Source organism: Polypterus senegalus, chromosome 15 (assembly GCF_016835505.1).
Source record: "Polypterus senegalus isolate Bchr_013 chromosome 15, ASM1683550v1, whole genome shotgun sequence".
Classification (NCBI taxonomy): Eukaryota; Metazoa; Chordata; class Cladistia; order Polypteriformes; family Polypteridae; genus Polypterus; species Polypterus senegalus.
In genome coordinates, this window is record NC_053168.1 from 65,775,233 (window position 1) to 65,803,165 (window position 27,933).

Consider the following 27,933-nt stretch of genomic DNA (forward strand, 5'->3'; position numbering starts at 1 on the left):
TAAGTGTTGAACCGTATGTTTAAGACATACAGAAGAAGAAATTAAGAACCTTTAAGTACAGAAATAACCAAAGCTTCTTAAGAAAAACTTAAGTCTGTAGAAGATACATTTTTTCCTTTTTTTTTTCCTTTATTCTATGTGTGTAACTATTTTTCTTTTTATTCTTGTGTGGATTATTTGCTTTTAACTTTCACTAAATATTTTAAAACGAACTTATGGACTGTGAGACCTCTTTGACACGCATCTTACCCGTGCCTGACTTCGCCTTACACATCGGCAGCTACAACAAGTGTGCTGCGTTAGATGCAGCTCTCATCCAGCAGCTGATCGAGCAAAGAGGAGGTTAAACAAAAAACTGTATTTGTTTCCCATTGTATCACCATTTAACAGGGGATTTCGGAGGAGTGACCGTGTCTCCTTGGGGTGCATTCAGCCCCCCTCTTCACAACGCGAGCAGCAGAGACACGAGGGTTGGCGAGCGAAGCAAGCATGGGACAAAGCCCCCTAGTATATTAAAATATCTATTAATAAGACATTGTGTGGTACAAAATGATTTAGTTGAATTTAAAGATAGTACATAATGTAAAAAGTGTCATAGTGCAGTTCACCTTAGAGCAGGGATCTCCAACTCCGGTCCTGCAGCGCTGCTGTGGCTATAGGTTGTCATTCTAATTCTTTACTTAGTGACCATTACTTGCCTCTAATTAACTCTTTTGACTTCATTTTAATTGACTTGCTATTTAAGACTCAGACCCCTTAAGTATTTCTTTCATTCCTTAATTAGCAGCCAAACAATAAGATACAAAATGAGCCTGTGTCCATCATACAATATTTGAAAATAAATAAAAGTGAAGGTCTCAGTAATGCTGATCTGCTCCGCTCCACACAACATTTTGATGATGCTCTTAGAAAAAAGAAAATCAACAGTAGTGGAAATGTCTGCTTTGGCAAAATGAAAATACTGACAAGCCATAGAACGGGTTTCATTAACAACAGGAATCGACTTCTAATTAGGAAAATGGTCGGAGTTTGAGGCCCGACTTAACCAGTCATCTGTTGGCACACTTCGCATCTTATTTCTGTTTGGGTGCCATTTAAGGAAAAAAATGAAGCAATTTAGAGGACAAAGTCTTAAAAAACAAGTCAATTAAAATGAAGGGAAAAGAAGTTAATTAGGAGCAAAAATTGGTCACCAATAAGGAAACAGAATGAAAACTGGCAGCCACAATTACCTTCCAGGACCGGAGTTGGAGACCCTTGCCTTAGAGATAAAAGCACCATCTCTGAGTTGATACTTCACATACTGGTGAACTTCTTTTAAATCTACATTAAATTACATTCTTTCAGGTTTTGATGTAAACACATTAAATTCAATTCAGTTATTATCAAAAATTTCTAAACACCTCCCCATGACCGTGTTTCTTCATCTTAGCCGCGTTTAATACAGGTGCCGGTCATAAAATTAGAATATCATGACAAAGTTGAATTATTTCAGTAATTCTATTCAAAAAGTGTAACTTGTATATTAGATTTATTCAATACACACAGACTGATGTATTTCAAATGTTTATTTCTTTTAATTTTGATGATTATACCTGCGGTGGGTTGGCACCCTGCTCAGGATTGGTTCCTGCCTTGTGGCCTGTGTTGGCTGGGATTGGCTCCAGTAGACCCCTGTGACCCTGTATTCGGATTCAGCGGGTTAGAAAATGGATGGATGGATGGATGATTATAACTGACAACTAATGAAAGTCCCAAATTCAGTATCTCGGAAAATTAGAATATCAATTAAGACCAATGCAAAAAAAGGATTTTTAGAAATGTTGGCAAACTGAAAGGTATGAACATGAAAAGTATGAGCATGTACAGCACTCGATATTTAGTTGAGGCTCCTTTGGCCTGGATTACTGCAGCAATGCGGTGTGGCATGGAGTCGATCAGTCTGTGGCACTGCTCAGGTGTTATGAGAGCCCATGTTGCTCTGATAGTGGCCTTCAGCTCTTCTGAATTGTTGGGTCTGGCGTATTGCATCTTCCTCTTCACAGGGGTTAAGGTCAGGCGAGTTTGCTGGCCAATCAAAAACAGGGATACCATGGTCCTTAAACCAGGTACTGGTAGTTTTGGCACTTTGTGCAGGTGCCAGGTCCTGTTGGAAAATGAAATCTGCATCTCCATAAAGTTTGTCAGCAGCAGGAAGCATGAAGTGCTCTAAAACTTCCTGGTAGACGGCTGTGTTGACCTTGGAGCTCAGAAAACACAATGGACCAACACCAGCAGATGACATGGCACCCCAAACCATCACTGACTGTGTAAACTTTACACTGGACCTCAAGCAACGTGGATTCTGTGCCTCTCCTGTCTTCCTCCAGACTCTGTGACCTTGATTTCCAAAGGAAATGCAAAATTTACTTTCATCAGAGAGCATAACTTTGGACCACACGGCAGCAGTCCAGTCGAGACGCTTCTGACGCTGTCTCTTGTTCAAGAGTGGCTTGACACAAGAAATGCGACAGCTGAAACCCATGTCTTGCATACGTCTGTGCGTGGTGGTTCTTGAAGCACTGACTCCAGCTGCAGTCCACTCTTTGTGAATCTCCCCCACAGTTTTGAATGGGTTTTGTTTCACAATCCTCTCCATGGTGCGGTTATCCCTATTGCTTGTACACTTTTTTTCTACCACATCTTGTCCTTCCCTTCACCTCCCTATTAATGTGCTTGGACACAGAGCTCTGTGAACAACCAGCCTCTTTAGCAATGACCTTTTGTGTCTTGTCTTCCTTGTGCAAGGTGTCAGTGGTCGTCTTTTGGACAACTGTCAAGTAGGCAGTCTTCCCCATGATTGTGTAGCCTACAGAACTAGACTGAGAGACCATTTAAAGGCGTTTGCAGGTGTTTTGAGTTAATTAGCTGATTAGAGTGTGGCACCAGGTGTCTTCAATATTGAACCTTTTCACAATATTCTAATTTTCCGCGATACTGAATTTGGGACTTTCATTAGGTGTCAGTTATAATCATCAAAATTAAAAGAAATAAACATTTGAAATACATCAGTCTGTGTGTAATGAATGAATCTAATATACAAGTTTCACTTTTTGAATGGAATTACTGAAATAAATAAACTTTGTCATGATATTCTAATTTTATGACTGGCACCTGTAAGCTTCTCCCTGACACAGACAGACATGTTAATAAAGTAATTTTAATGAATGACATTAATACAGAAATTACGAAAATATGCACATTTTCCCTCATGTCTGCCTGGAGTTGCCTCTTGGCTATTAAGTTTACCTCCCAAAACGTGAAGAAGTGTGTGTTGGGCTAGCTGATACTTTTAAATTTGTACAGTGTGCAAGTGTGAGTGTCCTCTGCAATGCACTGGTGGCGAGCATCTAGCATTTGTTTTTGTTACTTCCATTCACCTCCTGGTTACACTCCTGAACCACTTCACTATGTAACAGTTAATATATGGTGAGCACACTGGCACAAGAATGGCTACCGTCACATCAGTTGAATGCTGCATGTTAGTGATGGCTGAAGTGGCTCCCCTCTTTCTATGTAAAGCACTTTGAGAACTGAGAAGAGTGCTATATAAAAGTAAAGAATTATTATTATTACTAGTCCATCACAAAACACAATCCTGCATAATCCTTCTTTATTACTCAAGCTTAATAATGTAGGACGAGAACTGGTGACAATCCTATGTGAACAACAGGTCACAACTATAATTCAAGATCCTGGCATTCTGAAACAGCTACGCTAACTGGTTTACCACCACAGTGCCAACAAGTAAATGTATGTTATAATGTTAATTACTACAGCAGTTTATTTAATATAAAAAATAAGCTAAAGTGACTAAACAAGCCTTTTATGGCAAGTGTGTCTTTTTCCGAAGTAGTTTCACTCCACTTGCGTTCTCCCACATCATTCGATATTGAAGCAACCACTGCAACGCACCAGGACTGAGCTGAATTTTGATCTAAGGCAGTGTTTCTTAAAGTGGGTTCCACAAATACTTAAACTGTAGGAGATCCTTGAGCCATTGCTTACAATGCCTGGTATCAGCTGTAGCTACTGGAAAAATTAGCGGCGATCAATGAAAAGACTGAAGTTGACACAACGCTGAAGGCATTCTCTTGCTGCACTGATCTGAGCTCACCAAACCAGAAAGCAGTAGTCCCTCTGTCTGACACCTGTCACTGTCTGTCTGTTTCTTTATTATTATTATTATTATTATTGTAAGTGCTTATCAATACAAATACACAACTCACATTAGACTTCTTCTTCTTATTATTATTATTAAGGGCATATCTGGTTGTTTTCACAAGGTCAGATTTTTAGAAACACTTTATGATGATCTAAGACCAGAAATGACTCTCTCCTCAAAAATGTGACCTTGTGCAGTTCTTTAAAGATACACATTGGAACATGAAGTTATGTTACCATGCAGACATACTTTGGCTTTTGAACAAGTTTAATTTATCACTTCAGGAAACACATAAAACAGTAGTTAATTGTTAGAAAATAGAATACCAAAAGAAATAAAATGAAACTTTGGATACAAAGAATTGAAAACAATTTCTCTGATAACTTCAGAACTTAACTGACCCAATGAATGAGGTGATCAATCATTTACAAAATGTTACATTTGAAGACTGTTTTTCTGAAAGTCATGACTCAAGAGAAGTTTTTTTTTGGCTCATTTAATCTCAATAAACAAGTAAAGAATAATCTGTCTATGAATGAAGAAGAAGTTGGCTGACTTTTCCTCAAGAGGTTATATTAAATACTAGCAGGAGTACCCAGCGTTGCCCAGGAATGTATAATCGGTGAATTTCCGAAATAAAAGAAACAGAGCCTTATTAATTGAAATAGCAAAAGCCAAACGAACAGGAAATTGTAGACATTTGAAATCAATAGCACCACAAATACGGAAAGCCAGTTAGAAAGAGTAGCACTGAAACCATACTGGGAAAAATGGCGGGGAGGGGTGGTCTCTTTGTAAGGAGCGTCTGTGTTAAACCGTGCTGGCCTCTAACGGATGCTGGGGATGGTAAGTACAGAGAGAAGCGACATGTGTCAGCTAGTCACGCGCACTGGGTCGTTCATGTTTTACATCCATACGGCAGTTGCCCTTCACCGGATCAAAGCAGTCGGCCTTCTCATAGTTAGACACTTCCAGCTTGTCTTGGCAATTTAAAGAAACATGGGTAAAGAGCGATGCACAGAGACCAAAGCTGCTGCTAGATGGCGCTGAGGTGAACGTCTGTTGCAACGTGCGGCCATCTTATCGATGATAAGTACAGGAACGTGTGCCGAAAGTGGTGTTGGTGAAAAGATGCCCTGCGCTTCACCACGAACATTTTTCACAACCAAACATACCCTATGACCTTCTCCTGGTCACAAAGGAGCCCCATCCCCAGTTTGGTGCCGATCGAACGCTCAGTGCAGATTTGTATGGCGGACAAACAAACATACATACATACATAGACTCTGCTTTATATATTAGTAGTGATTGCTGTTGAGCCTTATTAATTGACATAGCAAAAGCCAAACGAACAGAAAATTGTACACGATTGAAATCATTAGCACCACAAATACGGAACGCCAGTGATAAAGAGTAGCACTGAAGCCGTACTGGGAAAAATGGCGGGGAGGGGTGGTCTGTTTGTAAGGAGTGTCTGTGTTGAACCGTGATGCCATCTAACGGACGTTGGCGATGGTAACTACAGAGAGAAATGACGTATAACTGGTGCTGCTTTTGGGGAAAATGGTGGGGGAAGGATGTTGTCTTTTTAAGACGAGTCTCTGTTCAAACGTGCTTGCATATAACAGACGTTGGCGAATGAAAGACAGCACTATCAGTGCGTGTGGGAGTGTGACGTGCGGAAACGCGGGTGTGTCATCTGGTCACGCACATAGTCATTCATATTTTATATCCATATGGCAGTTCCCTTTTACCCGATCAAAGCAGTCGGCCTTCTCTTACTTGGACACTTGCACCATGTCTTGGCAATTTAAAGACACATGGGTAAAAAGCGACGCACAGAGACCAAAGCTGCCGCTAGATGGTGCCGCAGTGAACGTCTGTTGCAACGTGCAGCCATCTTGTCGATGATAAGTACAGGGACGTGTGCCGAATGTTGTGTTGGTAAAAAGGTGCCCTGCGGTTCACCACGAACATTTTTCCCAACCAAACATACCCCATGACTTTCTCCTGGTCACAAAGTAGCCCCATCCCCAGTTTGGTGCCAATTGGACGCCCCGTGCAGATTTGTATGGCAGACAAACTAACATACATATACACATCGACTCTGCTTTATATATTAGATTTCATTTCTAGTTTACTTCTTCATGCATTTTAGGTAAAAAAAAATATCATAGGGAATGTGGACTTTTTAGTCCTATTCCAGTTTGCTTCTTTGTTATGTGAAAGTAGATTTTCAGCTGTCGCTGCAATGAAAATAAATTATAAAAATAGTTGAAATATGATCTCTATATTAGCAAATCTTACACCTAATATTGATGTGTCATACAATGGCAGCACACCCTTCTCATTTACATTTATCATGCCTAAAACATGAAACAGTTTCTATTATTACATTTTTTGTGTGTAAATATATAGTGCATATGCTTACATTTATAAATTTTGTCTTGATTAAAAGTATTGTACAAATAACTTTTTTTTTTGTAATTTCATTTATTTTTAATTTTCATAGGGGTTCTGTGATCAAATTTCTTTTGTACAGGGTTCCTTAGTCCCAAAAACATTAAGAAAACAATCTATGGGAAGCCTCTTCACAATGCCATCACTTTGTTTTGTCATGTTAGGGTCCTCTGCGGTGGGTTGGCACCCTGCCCAGGATTGGTTCCTGCCTTGTGCCCTGTGTTGGCTGGGATTGGCTCCAGCAGACCCCCGTGACCCTATTCGGATTCAGCGGGTTAGAAAATGGATGGATGGATGTTAGGGTCCTAGCTTGACCCTTCTTCCCATTATATTATTAAGACCTTAACAGAATGCCTCAAACCCCATATGTTTTTTGTACATGTATTCCCTGAACCAATAAGATACGTTAATGCCCTACTTCATACGAATCCTCTTCAGGCACATCTCACTCACCCTGTCCTGTCTTCATTCTAGCTCAGGTTTTCCTCTTGAAAGATGGAAGGGGTGCCATTAATTGTACCCACCTATCCATTCTATTCTAGGCCTGTTAATGGCCTTTCACTGTATTCCTTCAGGCCAGCTGGCCAGAATTTCTTAGATTCTATCTATACTAGTTTTAACCTGCAGTAAATACAACAATTGGTTCTAAACTGCTATTTTTAAGTACATATTTTTATCATCATATTATCACTATGTACTTATCTTACACTTGAATACAAAAAGCAATTGACTTTTGGGAAATACTTGTGTGGCTTGTGATACAAGTCTACAATCAATACTGATCCACAATGACTGAATAATAGTTAGGCTATTTCAGGATCTCTCACATCTGTGAATGCTCGTTTTTGGCTAATGTCAAATATTTTAAGCTTACCTTCGTTTATTCGTTGACAGATCTCTATAGTTGACGCCAGGGAGTTCCATCCAGAGACCCAGGCTTATTGTTAGCATTGACCCCTCCATGGCCTACAGAGGAGATTGTCAAGTTATTCCACTATTCACATATACTGTAATTACATAGTCTCTATCATATGTGATCTGAATTGTACATTTCTGTAAATTGCTGTGATTCTTTTCCACCCACTCTGATATTTCTTAAAGTTGTAATCCCCATTTTATATTTGAAGTATTTCTCATTTTACCATTATTACTGATAGAACAAGTGAGTATAATAATTCTAATTACCAATTATATCTGGGAAATAATACCTGAACCTGATATACAGATTTATTAAGAATATTACAAAAAAATAAATAAATGAAGTATAGACAGCAACGATAACGCCTTCAGAAGTATATCAGTGTAGAGCCAGTTATAAAGGATCAGATTGTCAATTTTTACATGAAATGGAGGAGGAGGACTGACCAATAAAAGGCCTCAAATAAGAGTCCTCGGAAGAGTGATAATTATAAAGCTACATGAAAGTGTGCAGTGTGGTGGATTGCCGGCATTTTACTCCGGCCCTCACCCCCTGGCCGCTAGGAGGAGCTCTCCCGAGAGCATATACGGGCCCCGAATTCCAGCAGGGCCTCACGGACTATGTAGTTTTTATACACAGCCCTGCTGGATACCTTGGGGGCCACTGGGAGTCGCTGTCGGGAGGCCAATGGACTCATTTGGGCACCATGACCCGGAAGTTCGTCACAGGAAGAGCGACGGGCTTCCAGGGTGAAGAAAAGTACTCTTTACCCTGACCCGGAAGGAATAAGGACTTGTGGAACTGTTGGGCAGAAAGACTTCCGGGTCAGGAGGAATAAAAGGACTCTGGGAACTCCCAGACAACGAGCAGAGCTGGGTGGTAGGAGGGCAACGCGTCTGGGAGTGGAGGATTGTGATTTATTGGTTTATTGTATTGTTTATGAATATAGTGGAGTGGAGGGTGCTTGGTGCACATTATTATAATAAATATAATTATTGTGGCAATTTTACCAGGTGTTTGGCGTGGTACCTGAGGGTTCAAGGGAGCACTACCGCCCCCTACTGCGACAGCAGTAATGCTTTCAAATGGCTGGACAACATAATGAGACGTGTACTACTCTCAGTGTAAAGGTGAATATTTTTAAAGCTACATATTTAAGTAGCAAAAAAGCAAACATTTAAACTTAACCAGCTAAACGGTCACTGCATATGATCATGGTTTTTGGCGTATGTCAAGACTTTGGGAAGCAGTATTATTTTTCTCTTGTATGCTGTTCATTTTTTCTTACAGAAACATAATTTCTGGAATTTACCTAAGAAAATACTGAAAATTGTAAGAAAATATTGAAAACACTGAAATAGTCTTTCAACTGTGTAAATTAAAGTTAAAGTACACCAAAAGACAAAACACATCTTCTTTTCAAATGCAAAGGACAGTAATAGCTGTGAATGACTGTCACAGCCCATTCAGTCCTTCCATAAAGAAGATTAAAAACTATGCTTTATTTTATTTATTTTTTTTTGGAGAGAAAGATAGAGACTTCTTTCAAAGAGCATATAGAGAGAGTAGTCAATACAACCGGGGTTCACTTACTAAAGGCAGAGATTGCTACCAAATTAATGGGCAAAATGGGCTGCAATTAAGGACAAACCAAGAGTCATTACCAAAAGCAGAAATCCTGAAAAGAAACTGCCTGGGAAACTAATTTTCTCATGGTAGTTTAAAAGGGTCTCTTTTTTGTAAGAGCAAAGTGAAGACAATCACTGAGTACATGACTCACCCTCAAATATGATGGCTGCCAAAACCACATGACCTTGCCCTGTAATGGCCATTGCATGCGCACATACAAGCCACACCCCTAGCAACAAGCTGTCTCATAGCAACCATTTTTAAAATGGTGACTGTAGTGTCAGTTCTACACAGAAAGTGGGGGCTCAGCGAGGATGAGAGAGAGCTCGGCTGACGTCAGAAGGAAGCACTTCACTTGCAGTGCTTCATGTAGCCACCTGAGCATTGGAGATCTCCCATTGCTCAATCTAAACAGGAGCTGCTTTCCAGGTCTTTGCAGTCCATATATCATGGGTTCATAGCTGGCCACAACCAGTTATCACGGTGCAAATGCTTGGACTGGAACGGACTAAGGTATAATTCCACAATAAAGCACTTGGCATACTGAGCAGGATTTGCACTGTGGACGGTTGGAGTGTATTGGCAGTGTAGGCAGAATGAAGGGGCAGAGGAAGAGCAAGACGCCACTAGGAAGTGCTCCACTTGCAGTGCTTACAGGCAGTCCCCTGCCCACCTCAGCACTGTATGTCTCCATTTGCTCAGTGTAAATAGGAGCTGCTTCCTGGGTCTTTGCAATCTCCACAGCTGGCCACTGCCAGTTATCACAGTGCAAATGACTAAAACTGGGTTGGATCTTGGTGTGATTCCACAATGAAATGCTTGGCATGTTTGGAACTTTGGTGTCATTATACAAAAAAAAAACTTGGCATAATTGGCAGGATTTGTACTGTTGACAGATGGATTATATTGGCAGTGTTGGGTGGAATATAGGAGCTGAGTGAGAGAGAGAGAGAGTTCAGCTGACATTGCCAGAATATGCTCTGCTTGAAGTCACCTGTGTGCCCAAACGTAAGAGTTCTCCTATTGCTCAGCATAACATGGAACTGCTTTCCAAGGTCTTTGCAATCCAGACATCACAGGTTTGCATCTGGCCACTGGTACTTATCACAGTGCGAATGTCCAAAATGGGATGCATTGTGGTCAGATTCCATGGCAACACAGTGACACCTGGTGGCACCAATATACAACCTCTTAGCAGTGAAAAAATAAATAAATAATGAAATATTAAAAATAAAGACAAAAAGAACAAAATGTCAAAATATAAACGTAATCATGACTTTAGCATCTAGCAAGTGTAATTCCTTATTTGCCTAATCTGTTTTAAATGTTATTTTCCATCCATATCTTGAACGCGCTTTACACAATTTTAAAGCTGCATCAAGAACAGGACAAGACTTAAACCTTGGACACAATACACAAACATTTTATTAAATTCAGTTTTATAACACAGGAAAACATTTCAAAGCACACAGCAAGTAATGAGAATGAACCCATTCAGAAGTAACCAAATATTTTAAAACTCACATGCCAGGCTCCTCCAGGGCTTCCTTTTCCCAGCACTATATGAGGGATGTGATGTTGATTCTCCATTCTCCACTGAATGACAGAAGGATACTCGTAGCCAAGATCAGCATTTGGGTGTAGCAAAGTATCAAACAACACAGCCACAGGGTTAGATGATCTCCCTTCTAAGCCTTCACTGAGGTATTCTAAATCCTGGATCAGATATGGACAAGCAGTTAACTTTGAGTGTATCATGTACTGTTATCCTCAATATTTGTTAAAAAAGTAATAATATAATACTGTACAAAGTACATCAGTTACATATGTGGTAGTCATGCTTCCCAGCTTCCTGCCTTTCACCAATGCTGGTTGGAGGGGCTCTGGTTGCCTGCGAACCTCAAATGATATTAAGTAGGTTTATAGTTTTATACTGTAGTACTGAAGAAGTTAAAAGCTTTTCTGCTTTTGCTCTTCTACTATAAAGAGGTTCTTAACTCACAGAATTCATGAAACCTCGTTCAGCTTTTAGATGGAGTGATCCTTTTAGATTTCGCATTTTTAAAGATAAAAAGATATAAAAATTTAAATTTAAAGATATGGGACATGGTAGTTAGCACTGCTGAATCGTTGTGTTCTGGGTTCAAATTCCACACCTGTTTGCTGTCTGCGGAGTTTGGATGTTTGTATTTGCCCGAGGCTCCATTATTGAGTTGCATTTTATGTTCTCAAGTTTTTCTGTATTTCAGTGAATTATTGGAGTTTTGCTTTTGTACCATATACTATTACTTTTGGCTTGGATCTTTCTGTTTACAGCTTTTCACTGATTAAATGGTTAAATCTCTTGGCACAAAGTCTCGTCTTGCAGGACTTGAAAGTATCTCTCTGAAAAAGTCACATCTCATCCAAGGATTTGTTTATATAAAATATCCATCCATCCATCCATTATCCATCCCGCTATATCCTAACTACAAGGTCATGGGGGTCTGCTGGGGCCAATCCCAGCCAACACAGGGCACAAGGCAGGAAACAAATCCTGGGCAGCAAACGCTGGGAGAACATGCCACACGACCCAGAAAGTGAACCAAACACAAACTGCCCCAGCACACACTAGGGACAATTTAGGATCCATCCAATGCACCTAAACTGCATGTCTTTGGGCTGTGGGGAGGAAACCCAGGCAGGAAACAAATCCTGGGAGAACCCAGAAAGCAGACAACAAAACACCTAACAATTTAGGCGCCAAGGCAGCAGCACTGGGAGGAAACCCACTGCGCCACCGTGCCAAACACCTAACTATATATATATATATATATATATATATATATATATATTTTATTTTTTTTTTTATTTACAACAATTGTAAACCAAAAAACATTTGGAGATATCCAGGCATCAGAGCAGATCTACCATCAGGGCATTCTGGGTGCCCTTGATGGCAAGCGAGGGGCTTTTTCACCAATACATTGGCACTTACCCCATCCACAATGAAATGATTGTCTCCAGGAGCTGAAATGACCATGGGGGACCAAACTTGACGAAACGATTGCGTCTCCACACACCAAACACAAGAGTGGGAAATACTACTGAGGGTCTGTGTGCTGCACTGTTAAAAGTATGATGAACTCTCTTTTAAGGAGTTAATTCACCCAGGGGCTTGTGGAGATCTTCATCTAGGTTAACCAGGTTGGCAGATGTGTGATTTGATTGATCATTTGCACTGCTATCTAAGATAGAACAAATACAACTCCAATGGACACTCCACAGCCCAAACTGTTTTGCTGAAAGGACATATTGACCCAGATCAAGAGGGTTTACACTACAGTCCCATCCTAAAGAAAGGCTGCCAATTTTGCATTATAAATACACATACTGGGTTTTACTCTGTTTCCATATGTTTTTTGGAAATATTTAACTACAGATTTTGCCTTGCCTAATTCTGTTCAATGAATCCATCCATCCATTTACCAACCCGCTGAATCCAAACACAGGGTCACAGGGGTCTGCTGGAGCCAATCACAGCCAACACAAGGCACAAGGCAGGAACCAATCCCGGGCAGGGTGCCAACCCACCGCAGGACACACACAAACACACCAGGGCCAATTTAGAATTGCCAATCCACCTAGCCTGCATGTCTTTGGACTTGTGGGAGGAAACCAGAGCGCCCGGAGGAAACCCACACAGACACGGGGAGAACATGCAAACTCCACGAAGGGAGGACCCGGGAAGCAAACCCAAGTCTCCTAACTGCGAGGCAGCAGCTGCCACTGCGCCACCGTGCTGCCCCTGTTCAATGAATTATTTCCTCAAACCATACTTAGCTTCTGACAATGTTACCATGACCACCTGCCAGTCAGCTCCTATTATAAAATTTTGATTTAAACTGTATGCTTTGACCAGCTCTTCTTATCTTTCCATGCTAGCATAAGCCTTTCAAACTTAAATCCCATGATCATAATTGAAAAGAAAGACTGAGTATAATAAAAAGAAAAAGTAAGGAACCCTCACCCAAATGAGTGCAGGCAGTTGTTTATGTTATACTTATAGACTGGTAATTAAATAATGAATAATAGTTATGAAAAGATTAGGAAAGCTTAATTCTTATCTGAGGTTCATCAAACGTGATATGTACAGTAGCTAAGAATTCTAGCAAGGTCTACTGCCTGAAAATCACCAAAAATCAAACAAGTCATGACAGCTGTCATCTAATCTGATGTCAAAAACAAGGCTCTTATTTCAGAGAACTTTAAGAAAACATTTGGTGTGACTAGTTTTGAGTTAAAAATTCCTTCCTTCCAAATATTAGAAAAACTCTAGCTTAGTGTATGAAGCCTAATCAGTTAATAATGATACTTTATGTCAGTCTGTTTCTTTTGAGCCAGTGCACTCACCTGCTGTCTTTCGTCTAAGAATTCAAGGCCGTCTTGGAAAAATATTAATAGCACAACAGTTATTGAATGTCAGGATAATAAAATATCTAGGATTATTGTTTACAATTCAAAACAATAGGGGTGTGACTATAGGAAAATAATGTGGCATAAAATGGTTTAGTAAATGAGTTAAAAGATGCGGTGCCATTTAATGATTTAGAAAAAGTAAGCAACCAGCTAAAATGAAAGCTTTGAATTGCTGCTACTCATTTTCATTGTCAGACTTCAGTATGTCCTTTGACTAGTATGTAACCAATTTAGAAACTGGGCTTATTCACTTTTTCTTTCACAGTTTCCAAAAGGCCATTTTATGCTATGTTTTCAGGCCTTATTGGTGTAGACGACTGCTCTGACTGTTAGACTCTTTTCTATACTGTAGCAATCTGCCCATTTCTGACAAACATTTTCAACAGCACCTCACTTTGTATCTAAGCAAGAAAAGGTGTCTCTGTACCAAACAACTTTGTCTTAGGGTGCCCTCATACACTGTGTCTGTGGGTTATCAGCTCTACTATTATTTCATGCCCCTTTATAAGCCCACTTTACATACACCTTTGTCTCACCTTTAAGCCATGTGCCAGGATGTAAACGCACTGCTTTCTGTTGCTGTGTGACTTCACACTACCCCTTATGTTGGTGGATGAACAGCTTTAGCGACAAGGTCCAAAAGATTTTGGATTTTTGTTTATTTAGGGGCAATGCATACTACAAAGTCCAATGTCAGTTACTACTCTTGTGTTTTGGTTCTAGTTCCCTATATACTTTAGTACCTTTACTTTTCAAAGATGTTTTCATAGAAAACTCAATGGCATCTTGTGGGGACTATAAAATGGATTAAGAAATGTCGTCTTTACTAAAGCTCAACGATTTATGGTGAGCTGGCACCTCACATATTACCAGTTTTAGCATTGTTACACTGGTTACCTGTGTCATTTAGAGTTGACTTTATAATACTACTAATGGTATATATAGCTTTAAATAATCTTGCCCCTTCTTATATTTTGGAGTGCCTATCCCCTACATTCCAAGTTATAATGTTAGATCAAGAGTTCCCAAGCTTTTTTCGCCACAGACCCCTTTACCAAAAACTTTTAAAACCGTCGATCCCTAGCCATTTACTTTACTTACTCAAATTAATAAATTTGTACAGTACTCGATATTAAATATTTCACTAGATATCAAACTTTTCATTTTAATCACTTGTAATTAATGATTGAAAAAGATAAAAGGACTACGGAATATGGCATTATCTTGTGCAATATTTAATATCGAAACCTGCACTAACAAAAACTAAAGCAAAAAAACACGAGCAAAGTTTTTTACATTTTTGACATTTATGAAATAAATATGTAAATTCCAAATAAGTACAAATAGTCCAAGCTGTACTGTCTGCATTTCTTTTTTGGTTCAGTCATATTATTATCTGAAGAAATAAAAACTTTTATTAACAAACAATTTCGACGGCCCCTGTGATAAAAAAAAACAATAAAGTATGTACTTACTTGAAAAAGATTTTTGTTCAAACTCGAATAAATAAACTGTATCCTCTGATTTTCTTTTTCATAGTACTGCTCCTCAATAAATAATTATATTCAAAGTTCAAATCACAAATAAGTACGTCACATCAAACGAACCAATTTATAGTGTTTTATGACAGCATGACCGTACAAGACTGATAGATTCTGCTAATATCGAATATCCATTGTCTCGTCCCACCGCGAGCAATTGCAGACATGCAACGGTTTTTCATGTTCGATAAGACAATGCACAGACATGTTTGTGCTACATGTATTTTCATGCATTCTTACGTGTGACTCATTTAATGACATATTTTACCTTTTTGTTCGCAACTTTGGTATGTAATGTGTTTTTATCAAAAAAGTGTTTTTTTTTTTATTATTTTACTTCTTAATTAGGTACCTATTGGAATCATAGATATTTTGAAGTAACAAATAAATAGCAGTAGTAAGGGGGTCGATTTTTGCTGTCATCGACCCCCAAATTTTTCTATTGAAACTATCGACCCCGAGAAAGTTCAAATCGATCCCAGGGGGTCAATAGCAACCACTTTGGAAACTCTTGAGTTAGATCTTCTAATAACATCCTGCTTATTGTTCTAAGAGCCAAGCATAAAGGAAATGGGGAGTCAGTTTTCTGCTGCTATGCACTAAAAATCTGGAATACTTCACCAATAGATATATACCAGGCTAACACTGTGGATCATTTTCAAATATTCCTAAAAACCTACTTTTTTAATTTGGCCTTTTGTAACTGCAAAAAATAAAGTAGATACACATAGAATTATCACATTCTTTAACGAACTGGCAATCTTTATTATTCAGTACTTTTCTCTGTTTTCTTTTCTAGTTCTTCTGTTCAACACATCATCAAAGTCCCATGCAACCACCTGTGACGTTTGAATAAAAGCAGATATCCCATCCCCAAGAAAACTTAAAAAAAAATGAATAAACAAAATAAATAAACAACTAATTAAGTAGACACCATTGTCCTAGTTGTCTCGTACCTGATCAGCAATGGAAAGATGTTTCAGTTCCTTCAATTTACTTAGCAGAATGGAGTTGGGATGCACTGCACTGTCATTTAAATATGGTCGATAGCCAGATAACAGGTATGATAAACATATTCCTGATGGGCCATTGCCTATAAAAGAAATAAAACAAAATGAATTATCTCTGTGCTGCTATGATCACATTAACAGGGTTTTATGTTGCAGTGCTGAAAAACACATAGGCTTTGTTAAATTTGAAAATGCAATGAAAATTTACAAAGCTCTGGGTTCTTTCATTATAACCAAAAAATGTCCATGGACCAAAGTTTCGGAGTGTGCTATTTATGTTTTATACACCAAGAGATTAAATCCCAGTTCATTTGCTTAGTAACCTCAGATAAAGTCAGACTTTCTCTTTCCATGTGATTTTTTTCTTCAAAAGCGCTTTCATCAAGGTTTAAATTTTAAAAAGCAGAGGTTTTGCTCTAACTCCATATTCATACACTTGTAAAAAAATAGAACATGGTGTTTATTTAATGCTTTATATTTTTCAGAAATTATAAGTAAACAGTAATATTTCTGGAAGGTCTATTCAGTTGTTTTCAAAAAGGCTTGGTAGCTAAACAGGCCTAATGAGGTAAACACCAAGATCTCTCTCTTTAAAATCCACAGAGACAGTAGTCATGCTATCGGAGACACACGTTCTTGCAATTAGTCTCCCTGAACATTAAGATAAATTTGCTTCAGAGGGATTACAAGGACAACTCACTTCACAAGAGGCTGCAAAGTTCTACTTGATTACATATAAAGGAAGAAAAGAACCGTTCCCAGATGCCATCACTTCCTAGTAAATACTTAACTAGCTTAGGCGGGTTCATGGAAGCCACCCTGAGAACCGTACGACTCCTGCTGTACCAGAGGTTTTTAAAGAATCCCAGATCACCATCATTAATGTAAAGTTTATGGACTTTATCACATATAAAATATACATTTGCTGAAGAATACCTATGAAGAGGTAAATGAATTAAAAACATTATAAAAGTAGTCCATATTCATAGGTAATTGTTTCTAAATTTTAAGCACATTTGTTGTAACATTTTTGAAGATTTCTGGGTTGGTTCAAATACACTGATAGTCCTTATCGGGGCCATTAGCTTCCACTTCTAGTAAATGTGTGCTCAGTTCAGGGAATTCTGACTTACATTGTCTGAGCTGCATATTAAATATAAACATTCATGGGTGTGCATATGACTGAAAAAAAAAAATAAAACACATTGGCTTTAAATGCACGTTGAATTTCATAGTAATGCTGACACTGTTATAAAAGCAATGGATTATTTCATAAAGTGAATAATTTTTTAGCACCACTGCCTTACAGCTCTAGGACACTCTTGATTCCCAGGCTTGGTCAATGTCTGTGCAGAGTTACAATGTTTTTCCAATGCCTGTATGTGTGTGTGTGTTTGTGTGTTAGGGTGGGGGTTCTCCCTTATATCCAGTTTACCTCCCATATCCCAAAATTAGGTGGCTACTGGCTACTCTAAATTGGCCATGTATAAATGAGTAGGTGCATTCATGAGTGGACCATGGGATGGAATGGTTACTGTCATGTGCCACTGGTAAAAAGGATAAAGGCTGGTTTGTATACTGTGCTGGGTGTGAGGGAGTCTCGGTGAAAATGATGTCAGATTCGGAGATGCATGCTGGAAAATAATTCTAAGTACGCTGCATTGTTGAGGGGACAGCCATGAAATTCAATGAGAGGCTGGTTACTCTTGTGGCAGAATAATAAACGAAGGGCTAAATATGACGCAACCTGTCACCAAAACAAAAGGTAAACATGCAAAATATTTGAAATTCACCTGCCCATCATATAGATCCCCTGTTATGAATATATCTGTGCCTTGTGGAGTTCAGTTTTCACTTGGTGTGATTGTCATCAATCTCCTCGTGTTTGCATATCTTTGTATGCCGTTCCTCTTTTGATTTAACACATACACCATGCAAAAAGCCGACCTGTCTCTCAGTAAACATGTGCAAGAAGTCACCTGCCTGCTGTTTCGTCACACACAGCAATGTGATGAAGTCTGCGTTTTAAGTTTGCAAGTCTATTGCTTTCATTTTATTGGGATGCTCTGTAATTGATGGCGGACAGTAAACTTTGTTAAAATGGTATCAAAAATGCCACTTTGTTAGTTGTTACTTCAGTGGTTTTGGCGTCCGCACTATATGTTCTGTTACCAATTCTTCAACGGGAGCTCATCAACAAAGAAACATGGAAAATAAGATTTACTAAAAATAATAATAGTAATAATTATAATAAATAACTCTATACAGACATTTTAAAGACAAATCATTAAAATAAATGTACCAATCCGCTTTCACACCATATGTGGTGCTTTGCTCTTAAATATTTACTCAGGTAGTTTTTTTTCTTAGGGTGGGGAACGAATTTCAACAGGAAAGGCTTTGCTGTGGAACTCAAATTTAACCTGTCATATGAGTGATTAAAACTGTGTGAATGAAATAGTTTAAGATCTATGAAAAAAAATCCCTTGCTTGTCATGAGCACCCCTTTAAATTGGAGGGGGGGTCTCATATGTCAAAAGGGAAACAAATGTAATACTAATACTGTGCACTTTTTGATTTTATGTACTTTACGTTGTGCCTGGGTCTGATGTGATAAATGTTTATTTTGTTTTTATTTCAAAACTTAAAAAAAAAATATCACTACCTCATATTATATACACTATAGACCAATACATCTATTTATACAGTGGTGTGAAAAACTATTTGCCCCCTTCCTGATTTCTTATTCTTTTGCATGTTTGTCACACAAAATGTTTCTGATCATCAAACACATTTAACCATTGATCAAATATAACACAAGTAAACACAAAATGCAGTTTTTAAATGATGGTTTTTATTATTTAGGGAGAAAAAAATCCAAACCTACATGACCCTGTGTGAAAAAGTAATTGCCTCCTGAACCTAATAACTGGTTGGGCCACCCTTAGCAGCAATAACTGCAATCAAGCGTTTGCGATAACTTGCAATGAGTCTTTTACAGCGCTCTGGAGGAATTTTGGCCCACTCATCTTTGCAGAATTGTTGTAATTCAGCTTTATTTGATGGTTTTCTAGCATGAACTGCCTTTTTAAGGTCATGCCATAGCATCTCAATTGGATTCAGGTCAGGACTTTGACTAGGCCACTCCAAAGTCTTCATTTTGTTTTTCATCAGCCATTCAGAGGTGGATTTGCTGGTGTGTTTTGGGTCATTGTCCTGTTGCAGCACCAAGATCGCTTTAGCTTGAGTTGACGAACAGATGGCCGGACATTCTCCTTCAGGATTTTTTGGTAGACAGTAGAATTCATGGTTCCATCTATCACAGCAAGCCTTCCAGGTCCTGAAGCAGCAAAACAACCCCAGACCATCACACTACCACCACCATATTTTACTGTTGGTATGATGTTCTTTTTCTGAAATGCTGTGTTCCTTTTACGCCAGATGTAACGGGACATTTGCCTTCCAAAAAGTTCAACTTTTGTCTCATCAGTCCACAAGGTATTTTTCCAAAAGTCTTGGCAATCATTGAGATGTTTCTTAGCAAAATTGAGACGAGCCCTAATGTTCTTTTTGCTTAACAGTGGTTTGCGTCTTGGAAATCTGCCATGCAGGCCGTTTTTGCCCAGTCTCTTTCTTATGGTGGAGTCGTGAACACTGACCTTAATTGAGGCAAGTGAGGCCTGCAGTTCTTTAGACGTTGTCCTGGGGTCTTTTGTGACCTCTCGGATGAGTCGCCTCTGCGCTCTTGGGGTAATTTTGGTCGGCCGGCCACTCCTGGGGAGGTTCACCACTGTTCCATGTTTTTGCCATTTGTGGATAATGGCTCTCACTGTGGTTCGCTGAAGTCCCAGAGCTTTAGAAATGGCTTTATAACCTTTACCAGACTGATAGATCTCAGTTACTTCTGTTCTCATTTGTTCCTGAATTTGTTTTGATCTTGGCATGCTGTCTAGCTTTTGAGGTGCTTTTAGTCTATTTCTCTGTGTCAGGCAGCTCCTATTTAAGTGATTTCTTGATTGAAACAGGTGTGGCAGTAATCAGGCCTGGGGGTGGCTACGGAAATTGAACTCAGGTGTGATACACCACAGTTAGGTTATTTTTTAACAAGGGGGCAATTACCTTTTCACACAGGGTCATGTAGGTTTGGATTTTTTTTCTCCCTAAATAATAAAAACCATCATTTAAAAACTGCATTTTGTGTTTACTTGTGTTATATTTGACTAATGGTTAAATGTGTTTGATGATCAGAAACATTTTGTGTGACAAACATGCAAAAGAATAAGAAATCAGGAAGGGGGCAAATAGTTTTTCACACCACTGTATATCTATGAAGGATGAGAAAATTCCTGTTTATCACTCTAATTGTACAAGACTAACAAATGTCTGAAAATGTATGAACACTCTACAATCTGCATATGATGATTTTGAACTGCATGACGCCATTCAAAACAGGCAATTTCATAGATTGCTAAGTCACACTAAGTCGCACTGGTGAGGCTGTTTATTCTCCTTTTGCTACTAACTACAGTCTATAGTCTATGTTGTATTTCTCTAGCCAACTAAGAAAACAAGAATAATGTTCGGTAAGCCTGCTTGGCAAGCAAAATGCAAAGGCCATATTTGATGTCCTGCAGTAAACAGAATGGTTTGCCTGAAATGTGCAAACCTCAGTTTATTTTACAGTCTTTGCTGCCAACTAGTGAGTAATATCATAAATCCACTGTAGATGACTTTTCTTGATGCGTAGAAAATGGTTTCAGTCTTCCACCCTAGATGTCGTCATTTGTCAACACATGCACCAAGACTGTTAAAGCAATTTCTTCAATCTGTAAGTTGGCAACAAATGGTACCAGTGAGGAATACAAAGGGTCCTGCTAAAAGGACAGACAGGGCTCTCTCAGAAATCGACTGAGGCACTGCCCTGAAAACAGCTCTGAAGTGGAGCATAAAGCTGTTTCATAGCCAGAGCCCTAGATATAATGAACCTGAGAGCTACTAAAGCACAAATTCCTAAACAACTTCCAAAACTGCTATAGAGGGGGACAACTGTCAAAATCAGCTACTGATAAAGGGCAAACACAGAATCTTTGTATATAAATAGGTTTATTCTTTCCAAAAATGCTCTGTAACAACAAGAAGCTCAATAGAGTACAAAAGGGCAAAAAGGAACTGCCTGAAAAGGCAATGGCAATCCAAGGTGAGTAAGTACAAATCCCAAATCCAAAGAACAGTTGAAATCCAATAATACACAAAACACAACTAAATCACCACCACTACTGAACACATTTGAATGAACCACAAGAAACTGTGGGTTACTCCACCTTTATAAGGATGAGGGCCATCCCTTGCGGTGATTGGTATTTGGCCCTGCCTCTTGGAGAACCACCCACAAAACACAAGGCGCATAATACAAACATAAGGCATGAAGCAAATAAGAAACAAAAGTAACATTTACACAAATCAAAGTATCACCCATGAACAAAAAGAATTTGAACCCTGGCCAGGGCACCCCTGGTGGAAGTGAAACACTTGGAGCTTAGAGATGGCAGGGGAGTTGATCAAGGGTTCAAGCCAGCAGGGAGGCAGATTACACAAAGAAAGGAGTAGTGAGAGTTATCTGGTCACGGTGACACACTATTTGTGAAGACTGGGTGAGTGACCCATTTATCACATTGAACAGACTAAGACTAAACCCTCTTTGATTTAAGTCCTTTGAGTATCTCGCAGTTGTTATTCATGGAGATTCTCACGTTCTCGTATTATCCGTGTATAGACCTCCTAAATATAACGCGTCTTTCCTTGAGGAATTCTCTGACTTAATGTCAATTTTAGTTACAAACTATGACGCACTCTTAATAGTCGGCGACCTTAACTTTCATATCGACAATCAGTGTGACCAAAAAGTAAAAGAATTCATGAACCTCCTGGACTCTTTTTATTTGAGGCAGCTCGTTAATCAGCCTACACATAAAGCAGGTCATACGTTAGACTTAGTGATTACTAAAGGACTTAAAGTTGATATAAAGCAGGTCATTGATATTGGTCTATCAGACCATTTCCTTCTACTATTTAATATAGAAATAAAGATAGAAAACACTCATGAGAAGCATTTTGTTAAAAAACACTTCTTTGACTCATCAGCAGCTTTAAAGCTTACAACTATTCTAAGCAATCAGTCCGTTTATAATGCCAACTATAATAGCGAGGATAATGTAAATAGTAAAGTGGAAAACTTTAATTCTAAAGTAAGAACTGCTGTTGACATAGTTGCACCTGAAAAGACAGTTAAAAAATCTTCTAGTATTGTTATTCCATGGAAGACCCAAAGAGTGTCTGATTTAAAAGAACATGTCGTAGAGCTGAGCGTAAATGGAGGAAAACTAAACTAACTATCCATTATGAGATATTGAAGGTTAAAATAACAGAATACAATAACACAGTCCGTCTTGAGAGGCTCTGCTATTTCTCTAATATTATAAATAACAATGCTAGTAATCCCAGAGTCTTATTTTCTACAATTGATCGTCTGTTAAACCCAGGTAACACAAAGGAATGCCCCCAGAATACTTCCAGTGAAACCTGTGAGAACATTGCTGTATTTTTCAATCAAAAAATTAATGATATTAGAGATAACATAGTATATCTCCCCAACACTGCAGAACCTCCAAAGCCCGGTACTCCATTATAAACAAATTAAATGCTTTCACCAGGATAGATTTACCTGAATTACATAGTATAATCTCTCAACTGAAACCCTCCACCTGCGTCCTTGACCCAATACCAACCAGGTTTTTCAAAGAAATATCAGGCGTGCTAATTGACAATATTCTGGACATAGTAATTGTCATTAGATACGGGGTCTTTCCAGACTGTCTTAAGACTGCTGTAGTTAAACCCCTGCTCAAGAAAATAATCTTGACCCCTCTGCCTTTGAAAATTTTAGACCCACGTCTAACCTGCCCTTCTTAAGTAAAATTCTAGAGAAGGCAGTCATTATGCAGTTAAATGACCACCTCAATAAACATGCTATTCTTGATAAATTTCAGTCAGGTTTTAGAACAAATCACAGCACAGAAACTGCACTTGTTAAAGTAGTAAATGACTTGCGGGTAAATGCAGACAGAGGCCATTTATCTGTTCTCATCCTCTTAGATCTGAGTGCTGCATTTGACACCATTGATCACAATATTCTTAGAAATCGCCTTAGTCAATGGGTGGGCCTCTCTGGCAGTGTCTTAAATTGGTTTGAATCCTACCTGGCAGGAGAAAATTCTTTGTGAGTTGTGGTAATCAAATCTCAAAGACACATGATATCTATATGGTGTTCCACAAGGCTCTATCCTGGGTCCGCTGCTCTTCTCAATCTACATGCTTCCGTTAGGTCAGATTATCTCAGGTTACAACGTGAGCTACCACAGCTATGCTGATGACACACAGCTGTACTTATCAATAGCACCTGATGACCCGACTCTTTCGATACACTAACACAATGTCTTACTGGTATTTCTGAATGGATGAATAGTAATTTTCTCAAACTAAATAAAGAGAAAACTGAAATTTTAGTAATTGGCAATAATGGATTCAATGAGGTTATCAGAAATAAACTTGATGCATTAGGATTAAAAGTTAAGACGGAAGTAAAAAATTTAGGGGTAACTGTTGACTGTAATCTGAATTTTAAATCGCATATTCATCAGACCACTAGGACAGCATTTTTCACTTAAGAAACATAGCAAAGTTAGACCTCTTATATCATTGAAAGATGCTGAGAAATTAATTCACGCTTTTGTTTTCAGTAGACTAGATTACTGTAACGCACTCCTCTCAGGACTACCCAAAAAAGACATAAATCATTTGCAACGAGTGCAGAATGCAGCTGCTAGAATCCTAACTAGGAAAAGAAAATCCGAACACATTTCTCCAGTTTTGATGTCACTACACTGGTTGCCTGTGTCATTCAGGATTGACTTTAAAATACTGCTTATGGTTTATAAAGCCTTAAATAATCTCGCCCATCTTATATATCGGAATGCCTGACACGTTATATTCCAAATCGTAACCTTAGATCTTCAAATGAGTGTCTCCTTATAATTCCAAAAGCTAAACTTAAAAGAAGTGGTGAGGCGGCCTTCTGCTGTTATGCACCTAAAATCTGGAATAGCCTGCCAATAGGAATTCGCCAGGCAAATACAGTAGAGCACTTTAAAACACTGCTGAAAACACATTACTTTAACATGGCCTTTTATAACTTCACTTTAACTTAATACTGATACTCTGTATGTTCAATTCTTCATAATAACTATTCACAGTGGCTCCAAAATCCGTACTGACCCCTACTCTCTCTTCTGTTTCTTTTTCCGGTTTCTTTGTGGTGGGGCCTGCCACCACCACCTACTCAAAGCATCATGATGCTCCAACATTGATGGACTGAAAGCCAGAAGTCTACGTGACCATCATCATCAAGTCCTTCCATGAAAACCCTAAATACAAAGAGGACTGTTTGACTTATGTTAGGTAGATTGCCCAGAGGGGACTGGGCGGTCTCGTGGTCTGGAACCCTACAGATTTTATTTTTTTCTCCAGCTTTGGAGTTTTTTGTTTTTCTGTCCACCCTGGCCATCGGACCTTACTCTTATTCTATGTTAATTAATGTTGACCTATGTTTATTTTTTATTGTGTCTTCTATTTTTCTATTCATTTTGTAAAGCACTTTGAGCTACATTTTTTGTATGAATATGTGCAATATAAATAAATGTTGATTGATTGATTGATTGATGAGGCCCAGAAAGGCAGCAGGACTTTTAATCTTTGTATTCTTTTTTGCTTTGCATGACCCTATCTTTTAAGCTTAACTATTAGTTCTGATATTCAGTAAAACAATTTTTTGGATAAAGACACGTTTTGTCCTCGTTGAGAGTGACATACAGATATGTCTTCTATAATGGTAAATACTGTATGTACAGCAGTATACTATACACACAAAAAATATTAAACTAAATAGTGAATGCTGTTGGGGATTTTTTTTTAAATGTATTATGCTACGTTCACTATGGTCTAAAGTTCTGTAATGAGAAAGATCCAACAGAAAAATAAATTTAATTGAAATGACTTTTATAAATTCCATAGCAACAAACGACTTTTTATTCTTTTTACACATGAGCACAAGACAACAAACAAAACTACTAAATTTAAAACCATAAAATTGAACTTGCTAATTAATAATAACCAAATAAATCTCAGTTCTTTATCCTGCTTCCATTATAGTCAACAAAAACCTTCCAATTCCTAGCACAGATTCAGGAAGAAAAATGAAGACAGGCAGTCACACACATACCTATAACTATAACAGGTATGGTCAGTGGAAGGTCCCTGGCCAGCGAGTTTTCTTCAAGAAGTGGCATTGCTTGCGCCAGAGCTGGCCCTGGTAAATACTGATGCAAGAGAGGTCCTTTTCTTTTATTCCTTTGCAGCTTATGCACTGTGTGATTTAAAGAAAAAAATCATGTTAACTTTCTATAGATGAAGGCAGTGAACTTGTACCACATTAGCATGCCTTAAAGTAGAGAGGCAAATATAAAAATAAAATATAACAAGTACATTACCATTGAATGATGTCATATGTGAGAAATAACACATTGCCATAAAACTATTTCAAATAAATGAAAATGAAATTCTCATTTACGTCTGCCTGTGTTGCTACATATTTTTAAAGAATGTACAAAAAATCCTGGCATGGTCCTCTATTGTTATCGCTTCTTTTCCATTTTCTTTTCCCAATGAGGGTTCAAGTAGCAGTAATAAATTGAACAGACCCAAATTCTCTGTTTCTAACCTACCTTCTAAAACCTACCTGCACAAAAAACAAGTGTTGGTATCATATAGTTCCAGAACTTCTTATTTTTTCAGAGTTTCGGTCAGTCAGTCATTTTGTAACCCGCTTAGTCCTGAACAGGTTTGTGGGCAGTGCTGGAGCCTATCCCAGCCAGCACATGGTGCAAGGCAGCAACAAACCCCAGACAGAGTACCAGTCCATCACAGAACAAACACACACACACACCCCAGGGCCAAGACAACTTTGCCAGTCCACCTAACCTACATGTGTGTGTACTGTGGGAGTAAACTGGAGCATCAGGAGGAAACCCACACGGACACAGGGAGAACCCGGGACACAAACCTAGACCTCCTTACTGGTAGGCAGAAGCGCTAAAGAAGCAGTGCAGTCCAAAAACATTGTATAATAGTACAGTAACAGTGAATTGTCTTCCCTAACATGTTTTCCCCCTCTTCTCTCTGACAGCACAGTAGCTACAGGTACATTGGAGAAACATATGACTTGATGTTATGAGGGCAGAATTAGCTAGTGGGAAATATAAAAGAAATCATACTCCATGTCAAGTTAAATCAGATGTTATTAATGATTGAAAAACAACAAGTATCACAAAAAAGTGTTTGCTTAAAACAGCCAGAAAAAGATTTACAGTTAATAAAATATGGCTGAGCATCTGAAACACTACTTTTAACCTTATATTAATTATTAATTTTGGTACAAAGTATCACAATTACCTTTCAAATATTTCTGCATTACTTTTACTGTACCACCATGTCTGATGTCAGCCTAATACACACCTTTAACATGGATGTCTTACAGACCATGGATAACAACTGAAAAGCCAACTGTCCAAAGCAGCAAACCTTTGAAGAAAAATGGAAACATTTGGAGTGACAACACATATTGTCATGCTGGAGCAACAGGAAGGGCACCTCCATATAGAAGTAAAATTGATTACTCAAGTCTATTAATAAGGACAACCTCAAATTAGAGACTGTGATATATGAAATGTTCTCCCAGGATACTAATAGCAAGTGACTCAGCAAAGACTGTGGAAACTTGTATCTCTTTGTAAAGAGACAGTGAGGCCTTGGCATAATATAATGTGGGTAGAAAATCTCCTGCCAAATGGAAGGCAACATACAGTCCTGGATGTCAGTATTCAAGGAATCAACACCTTGTAACGTGACAGTCATTGCAGTTTTTTTTAGTTAGTCTCTATGACAATGTGAGCTACCACTGGTGTATTATGGCGTCCATCTTGTTTAAGGTTGAGCTGTTAGGAGGCATTGGAACTTTCTTTGTATGAAGGAATTCCCCATCAAAAAAAAAAAACAACTCTTGAGCAAAATTTAAGGAATGTGGGCTTTGTAAACCATGTTCCCTAGTGACATGTGGCATCATAGCAACCAAGCTTCCAAATGATAACATTGTCATGATTGTGCATCGGACAACTAGAAAAACAGAGATTAGGGATTAAAGGTCCAATGAAAAAAAAAATAACTCACATAATAACAAGATGAAAAGAAGAAATTCACATGTCTTTAAGGAATACTCCACCCAAAAATGATATTATTTTATACATTACTTGCCCCATGTGTTTTGTAGAGATGGCTGAGAAAAAATTTTAATCTTGAGTTTTCATGGAGAATGAAGATAAAAAAGTGTATGATATAATTAATACAGGCCAATTGTGACCACTGGCATCGTTCATAAACATTATGAAAAATGTCCATGGAAAAAATAAATCTCATGTTATATACGCTTCATTGCAGTTTACTTACAACAGGCAAAACACAAACATTTGTTGCTAAAACTCTGAAATATTTCTGTAAAAATCAGCATGCATCATGAAAAGGAAACACAAGACACATAGACCCTAG

The 27,933-nt window shown here is 38.5% G+C and overlaps 1 protein-coding gene across 2 annotated transcripts in view; it reads right to left on the bottom strand.

Moving 5' to 3' along the window:
• osgin2 (oxidative stress induced growth inhibitor family member 2) overlaps positions 1-27,933 on the bottom strand; it is a 67,362-nt gene that overhangs the window by 16,792 nt on the left and 22,637 nt on the right. For both annotated transcript variants that reach the window (XM_039736265.1, XM_039736266.1), the window contains exons 2-5: positions 25,556-25,699; positions 16,168-16,304; positions 10,737-10,928; positions 7,539-7,630 (exon numbers count right to left, since the gene is read on the bottom strand). In XM_039736265.1, coding sequence (XP_039592199.1) covers positions 7,539-7,630; positions 10,737-10,928; positions 16,168-16,304; positions 25,556-25,622 — 488 coding nt within the window. In that variant the 5' untranslated portion in view covers positions 25,623-25,699. The remainder of the gene's footprint in view (positions 1-7,538; positions 7,631-10,736; positions 10,929-16,167; positions 16,305-25,555; positions 25,700-27,933) is intronic.